The 7,350-nt window shown below is 39.4% G+C and overlaps 3 protein-coding genes across 4 annotated transcripts in view; 2 read left to right on the forward strand and 1 right to left on the reverse strand.

Moving 5' to 3' along the window:
- Window positions 1–268: 268 nt before the first annotated feature.
- On the forward strand, window positions 269–1,701 carry LOC106531248 (hydroxyacylglutathione hydrolase-like protein; the record flags this gene model as incomplete). Its single annotated transcript, XM_014027047.1, is given in 6 exon segments — window positions 269–389; window positions 552–589; window positions 591–656; window positions 796–879; window positions 882–899; window positions 1,678–1,701. Coding segments are annotated over 6 exon segments (351 nt in total), but the record flags the coding sequence as incomplete, so codon positions are not given.
- Window positions 1,489–5,251, reverse strand: narfl (nuclear prelamin A recognition factor-like). The gene is made up of 11 exons (XM_014027060.1): window positions 5,145–5,251; window positions 4,525–4,620; window positions 4,292–4,435; window positions 4,058–4,187; window positions 3,837–3,971; window positions 3,619–3,737; window positions 2,741–2,870; window positions 2,597–2,669; window positions 2,392–2,529; window positions 2,139–2,296; window positions 1,489–2,020 (listed from the first exon to the last, which is right to left on the reverse strand). The coding sequence occupies exons 1-11, from the start codon at window positions 5,208–5,210 to the stop codon at window positions 1,779–1,781; spliced, it is 1,431 nt and encodes a 476-aa protein (XP_013882514.1). The 5' UTR covers window positions 5,211–5,251; the 3' UTR covers window positions 1,489–1,778.
- A 663-nt stretch (window positions 5,252–5,914) lies between these two features.
- The window catches only part of e4f1 (E4F transcription factor 1), a 10,143-nt gene continuing 8,707 nt past the window's right edge, over window positions 5,915–7,350 (forward strand). Inside the window, exons 1-3 of one of the 2 annotated variants that reach the window (XM_014027059.1) lie at window positions 5,915–6,082; window positions 6,357–6,484; window positions 6,576–6,657. In XM_014027059.1, the coding sequence (XP_013882513.1) occupies window positions 5,941–6,082; window positions 6,357–6,484; window positions 6,576–6,657 (352 nt within the window). In that variant the 5' untranslated portion in view covers window positions 5,915–5,940. The remainder of the gene's footprint in view (window positions 6,083–6,356; window positions 6,485–6,575; window positions 6,658–7,350) is intronic. The other variant, XM_014027058.1, reaches the window with a different exon arrangement.

A 7,350-nucleotide genomic window follows, 5' to 3' on the forward strand; every position in this document is an offset into this window, starting at 1 on the left:
ACAATGCACCATCACTGGTAGGATCGATGTCTGACAACAACTGAAGTCTGTCCATAAAAACTTGGATGTGTCCCTCTTTTGTTTAGCTGCCGTCCGTTTCAGGGACCACACTCGCGGGAACCAGGCTCTGCAGAAGGAGCTTCCTGACTTGAAGGTGTACGGTGGGGACGATCGAATCGAGGGGCTGACAGATAAAGTCACCGACGATCAGGAGCTGAAAGTAACCGAGCGTTGACGTAATAATGTCACATATCAGTTATGATGAAAGTTGTTCACTCAGTTTGRCTCCATCAATGTGAGGTGCCTGTCCACACCCTGCCACACCTCTGGTGTCGTGTGCTTCTATGTTTGGGAGGATGAGTGCACCGATGATCCCGCCGTCTTCACAGGTGAGTAAATTTAGACGAATCGATGGAGTTTCAGCGCCTGAAGTGGCTCGCTTCCTGTAGCGTTGACCAAAAAAGTAAACACTGAGTGGTGTCAGGTATGAAATCCTAACCCAGCACGCTGTCAGGTGTGGCAGCCCCCTTATTCTTTATTTTGCTTTCCAGGGTACACCATGTTCGTAGGTGGATGCGGGCGGTTTTTCCGAGGGCTCTGCCAATCAGATGGACCACAACCTCACCCAGGTGCTGGGTACCCTGCCTCCAGAGACGGTGAGTTCTCGTAAAACCGAGTCACAACAATCAGACCTGCAGTAACGACGGAGGAACAAGTTCATAACTCAGAACATCTTAAAGCCAGAGAGCTGAAGCTGTGRTGACGAGTCAGATATTTGAACCTCTTCATCTGCAGAAGGTGKTCTGTGGACACGAGTGCACCATCAAGAACATGAAGTTTGCCATGCTGGTGGAGCCGGAGAATAAGAAAGCTAAAGAGATGCTCTGAGCTGGGCCAGGGTGAGAACCACACAGCCGCTGCACCCCCCCTCCCCAACCAAACCTTTTTTTTCTTTTTTTAATTTCAGTGATTATTTAGAGGTTGTTGTTCTTTATATATATATATATATATATATATATATATATGTGTATATATATATATATATATATGTATGTATGTATGTATGTATGTATATATATATATATATATATATATATATATATATATATATATATATGTATGTATATATGTGTGTGTGTGTGTAGTTTACAGTATTTCTGTTTCTCCTCTTATTGACCCTTCTGTGTGATTTTTGTAAAGAAACATTTGGACACTTTGTTTTTACTTTAGCTCTTAAAAGCTTCAGATCTGATTGATTATGTGAACCTAAGGTATTTTCTATTTGAATGAATTTTATTTTAGGTATCTTGAAAGAAGTATTTAATATGAACTGTATCTCAGAGTCAGTCTGAATGTAAATTCCTGTTTCTCAACCCAAAGTTTAAATTAAACTGTAGAAAAGCCTCTAACTGCACAATAAACTCTGAATCTATAATCTGGAGATGCTTTTCTTCTGTTTTAGACAAATTAAATGATAAAACACTCAAATATAATTAAATAGGTTTATTCTTCTAAATGTGTTTATATGTACACACAATCCTTAAAAGATTTCATGTATCAGTTGTGATTTTCAGAGACACTCGCCAGACAAAAATGATTTACTGATTATAAAGACAAAAAGCAGTTGAACACGGTGTTTCAGTGCTGACACACGGATTTGGTTTTCCACTTGATCAGGCAAAYGGGAAAAAGCTGATCTGAAAGAACTCTACGTACGTCCGCACTTTGAGACAAATGTCCACATTTTAGGGCATCTCTGGGCTGAACAGAGACCCTGATCACCACTTCATGGTGAGCCCGTTTGTCATTTTCTCCACAGCATGGTACCGCGTGTGCAGCAGCTCTTTGGCTCGCTCCTGACCCGATCCGTTCAACCAGCTCTGATACAACTCGGCCACACGGACGTCGTCTTCTGGCAGCAGGCGGCCCTCTGCCTGGTAGAGCTCCTCGACTTTCAGGAGAAGCTCCTTCTGGTTCTGACCGGCTGAGGGCTTCACCTGCCCACCTCCATTCAGACAGCCTGTGGGATTTAAACAGACAAATTCTGACCGAGTCACAGAGACTTATTGTGCTGAGGTGAATAGAGGCTACAAGTTCAGTCCACATTCAGCTCTGCAAAGCTGCTTATTTTACTTTACCTGATGGACAGGCCATAACTTCCACAAAGTGGTAAGGCGACTTTCCCCTCTTGAGTTTCTGCACGAGGTTCTGGATGTTCCGAAAGCCGTACGCTAAGGCGAAACACAGGAGGACCTCACCGTCTTTCTCAAGTCTCACCTCCTGGAAGTCTTTGTTTCTGTGCCAACAAGTAGGGAGGGGAAAGAAATGTAGACAAATTCCATCATGCTAGATCCAGGAGGCCTGACTTTTCACCATGAAGGTTTGACACACCTGAGCGTYCTGTAGGTGAGCTCTTTCACCTCTTCTCCAAACAGCTGCTTGGCAGCAAAGGTAAACACGTGGTGGAGGTAACCCCCCGAACCACTCCCAGCATGGCTCTGCAACTCATCCCCACACACGCTGCTGAAYCTGAGAGGAACCACTTTTTATTATCGACTGATGAGTCTATAATAAAGGACAAATGCAAAGAACCTACAGTGTGTCCAAGGCCGCAGGCTCAACATCAGCAAGAGACACATGTTCCTCCTCCAGCATCTTCTGAACCTCTCCTGCAGCAGGAAGGAAAAGAAATAAGAGCAAAGATTTAGGCGCACAAAAAGCCTCACGAGAGCGTCCGTACCTGACGTGATGACACAATCCACCTCCCGGGTCGCAGCTTCGCTCAAATAGAAGTCGGAGCGCGAAGCTTCGAGTTTTTTGTCAAAGCAAGGCATCACTGTCACGTGGTAGATCTGCTGTGGATTCAGGCCCTAAAAAGGAGTTATTTATTGATAAAGCGCTATTTACACTATATAATGCAATTGTTCCACATTTGATTTATTGTATAGAAGTCTGGGGAAATGCATGTAAAACAATCACTAAATCTATTTTTATTTTACAAAAAAGAGCCATAAGAATTATTACAAGAAAGCATTACTATCACCCTTCWAATATATTGTTTCATCARTTAAAATTGTTAAAATTTCATGAGTTGGTTGATTATAACACTCTGCAGGTTATGTATAAGGCTCATAGAAATGTGTTGCTGTCAAACATCCAGTCACATTTTGTTAAGAGGGAAAGCTGCTATAATTTGAAGGGATTACAAATGTTTGTTAAACCAAAAATCAGGACAAAACTGAAGGACAGATGCACTTCAGTAAAAGATATAAAGACTGGGAATAATCTGGAAAATAACAACAAAATTGGATCAGTTAATGCCTTTAAGAAAACGATCAAAGAAAAATTGTTAAAGAAATATTAAATTGTTTAATTTGTATGAGGAGTTGAATTTTTTGTTTTATTATTTGTTTTATCATTGTTTGAAATTTTTTAAAAAAAGGAGCAGATATATAATTTTTTTCTTCTGCTGCCTTTTATTTTATTTGTGTTGTTTTGTTGTGTGAAATGTTTTGTTTTTTAATTAAATGAGTAAAAAAATACACACAACATACATCCTAGCTGCTCTTTAATGATAAATACATTTCTTTTTATATTCAGCCAAGATCCAAACCGCACCTGTTGTTCTGCAAAATGGCCCTTAACCAAMGAACCCATGATCTGCTGCGGGGAGCGAGTGGTGCTGATGTACGGAAGAATAAAATCCCCATGGGTCTTCTCAGCATAACAGATCCAACCTGAACACACACAGATTGAGTGGGATAAAAAATAAAACACGTTCAATCACTGGAGTATTTCACTTTGTGCTTGCAAGAGTTTCTCTTTTGGTTGGATACCTGGACAGGCAGATGTCAGCATGGGCAGGGCTTTGTTGTTCTGTTGCCTCTGTCTGTAACGCTCAAYAAACTCTCTCTGACTCTCCAGCAGACTGAAGGTCCGACTGAAGCTGGTGTCAAACACATGATGAACACCTGCGAAAGCATTTGCAGCAACAAGCTTCAAAGCAGAGTGTGTCTAACTAAAATGTGAGAMATTCATAAAAACACAAAGCACATACCCAGGCCTCTGAAGAAAGCGGTGAGCCTCCTGCCTGCCTCGCTGCTGCTCAGGTTATAATGTGCTGCCAGGGAGGCTYTGGACTGTGGCGATACTGACACAACTACAACCTTCTTTTCTTTCTCACTGACCTATACAGGAAMCCCAAACAATGCATATTAGAACATAACAACACACAATCATGGTTCAAATTACAAAGGCAGCAAATCAAAAAAAATCAGGAACGTGTTTCTACCGTGTTGTTACGCAGCACTTTTAAGAGCTCCTCGTGACTCTGCTGCGTAATGAGGACGCTTTCAGCTGAAGTGATGCAGCCGCTGCAAGCCAAGCAGTCATTCAGTGTGATCTTTGCTCTCTCCAGCTTCTGTTTCCCTCCATCCTTCAAATTCGGTTGTGGAATAATTGAGATCGATGCAAAAATACTCCAATCATTTACAAACAAATTCAGGTTTGAGCATTTAAACCCACCTGGTTGATTTGTACGTAGCTGCCATCATCTTCTATCTGTATTTTGGCCACAGATTTACCATGTTTCTTCTCTACTTTGACTGGTTTTACACATTCCTGAAACACAGACACCAAAAGTCTAAACCAAACAAAATGCTGATAAAGGACGAGACAAATGGTCAGCTCTGAAAGCATCTAAGAAATAGTTTGCCATGTTTCATAATAGGTAAGAATCGTTTTAAAAAACTAAATTTGTCTCCTGTTATTAAACTGTCATCAGGCTTTTGACCCAGAAAATGTGTCTTGTTTACTACTTAGACGTAATTACGTCATCGCTATCACAAGAAAGCTAAGAATGTCATGTTTTTAAAATGCGGTGCTTTGTAACTTATGACCAACCAACATGTAAACAGCGATTTAAAATCGAGATTCAGTCTACAAAAGTAAACTTTTCTTTCATTTATGAAAGGTTTTCCCATATATACGTCGCAAGAAGCTAACTGTGCTAGCTACTTCGACCAGGGTTTCATGTTGTGCTGTAAATGTTTCCTATACGACGGGTTAAATGTTAGCTAATACGGCTTCCTTTTGCCAAAATAAATCTTATATGAAATCATTTTATAGTAGCTTCAATGACTTACCTGAGAAGGAGTGATAAAATCATCAAGATCTGTTAGCTGCAGGACACCGCTGAAGTGAGAAGCCATATTTACTGCCGTCAAGCTGTTTGTTTACTTTTCTGTCGCAAATGATGGCAGGCCGTTGTACCATATAATCAAAATAAAAATTTGTAAAAAAATTTAAACACTGACATTAGTCTCGATTTTTTTTGTCAAAATGACATTACAACTATTTTTAAATTAAATAAATACATCTGAAATCACATTATTATAAGTAAAATTATATCAAAGGCCCTCTCACTGAATACTGTACTACGAAAAACAAAGTTTATGGCGTCTAAAAATCCACTTTTCAGGAACATTTTACAAATTAATGGCCAGAATGGAATTGCATTGTATAATCTATAAATCAAAAATTTCAAATCAAAAGGAACATTTTAAYTGTTTGGAGTTATTAACAATATTCAAATACCCTATTTGTCGTTTTCCCGTGTCTAAATATGTCACTTTTCTTATTCATACAACTGATTAGTCTTTGTTTTTTATATGCCAAAATGTTTTTTTAATATATTTCCAGTGTTAATTACTATTCTAATTACTACTGTAAAATACTGCTTTTACCTTTTTACAAATATAGGCTATTCTTTCATTTTCCATTAGTTCATATTAAGAGTGTCTATTTTAGTTATTGAAATTAAAACAAATAATCGGAAATTATCGGGTAACATGAAAGATTAGCATATTTTTAAAATTAAGAAATGGGAACGCACGTGCCAGCGCCCTCATGTTGTTATGACTACGGGGTCGTAAATCCGCCATGTTTTCCCTCCCTCCCCGCTGCAGCGTTGCGACAGAGACGGAGAATTCAAACGACATGAATGTAGAAAATAATCATACGGCAGAAACAGAGAAGAACGGCAGCGAAACCATCACCATTCAGACTGCACTGGGAGACGAAGGTTAGTCCCCTGACGAATCCAAACAAGCCCAAATTATTCATCTGTCATCGTGTTTGGGCCGAGCTAACTTCCTCCGTGCTGAAATGTTGCTAGCAGCTACCTAAAATTAGCTTGTTTGTTGCCTCTGCTGTGTTTTTAATCCAGGGTAGAAGAAGAAGTGCAGGCAGCTGGTGATGTTAAAAAAAGTTTACATCAAACAATTACCAGCTCGTGGCACAGACCGTGTAATAATAAAGTTAACAAGTCATTGATGGGGTTGTGTCTGTGTTTTTAGATGATGTGCACAAGTGTGGACGATGCCAGTCTGAGTTCTCCACCCTTGAGGCTTTCATCCAACACAAACTGCAAAACAACTGCAGACGTGTGGACGCACGAAATGTTGGACAGGAYGCCAACCAAAATGTATGTTAGCTGCAGTGGTTTATTTCAGGAAACGTTTTAAACAMTGAATTTATAGACACAGCACGACTATCTTCATTTTGTTCCCTCCCAGATCTCTGCAGCCAGTAAAAGTTCTTCCTCGGAGATAACAAGAGAAGGAGCTTCCCAGGATAAACCAGAGAGGACCACAGATGGTGGGTTCTTAGATTAATTGTTACTTTTTTCTTTTTCTAATAGGTAAATGCAGGAGCTTTGGATTGTCTTGTTTTTTTCCTGTTACATAAGATAATTTTATTAGGTACTAAAGAAAAAAAATCAACCTGAATCACAATCATAAAATGAACGAAACACAAGTAAAAGCCAAAAGTGACAAAATTCTTCATAAAACTTAGTTGGCACAACAGTAGCTAGAAGCTAAAAATAGCAAAGTGCTGTAACCTAAGGTACCATAAGGGAAGCTAAAAGCAGCAAAAGAATAGCTAGAGGAGGCAAAAGAATGTGAATGCTAGAAGTATGAAATTGCTATCAAGAAGTAACAAAAATATTTATGTAAAGCTAAGCGTAGGAAAACAGTAGCTAAATGTAGCATAAGGTTAGCTAAAAGCAACATAAGAGTAGCTAAGAGCAGCTAAGGCAGAGGTGGGCGATCCTGTTCCTCGCGGGCCGCAACCCTGCATGTTTTACTTGTTTCTCTGCTCTAACACACCTGCTTTGAATGAATAGATGATTATCAGGCTTCTGCAGTACGGAGGACCAAAATTGACAGAATTAGAAATAAAAGCAGATTTCTATGAACCACTTAAATACTTAAAATGCACAAATTAGAGAAATTTATCTACTGTTTTATATTTTAATTATTTTTCCAGGTCAGTTTCAATAAATTAGTC

Source organism: Austrofundulus limnaeus, unplaced genomic scaffold, assembly GCF_001266775.1.
Source record: "Austrofundulus limnaeus strain Quisiro unplaced genomic scaffold, Austrofundulus_limnaeus-1.0 Scaffold612, whole genome shotgun sequence".
NCBI lineage: Eukaryota > Metazoa > Chordata > Actinopteri > Cyprinodontiformes > Rivulidae > Austrofundulus > Austrofundulus limnaeus.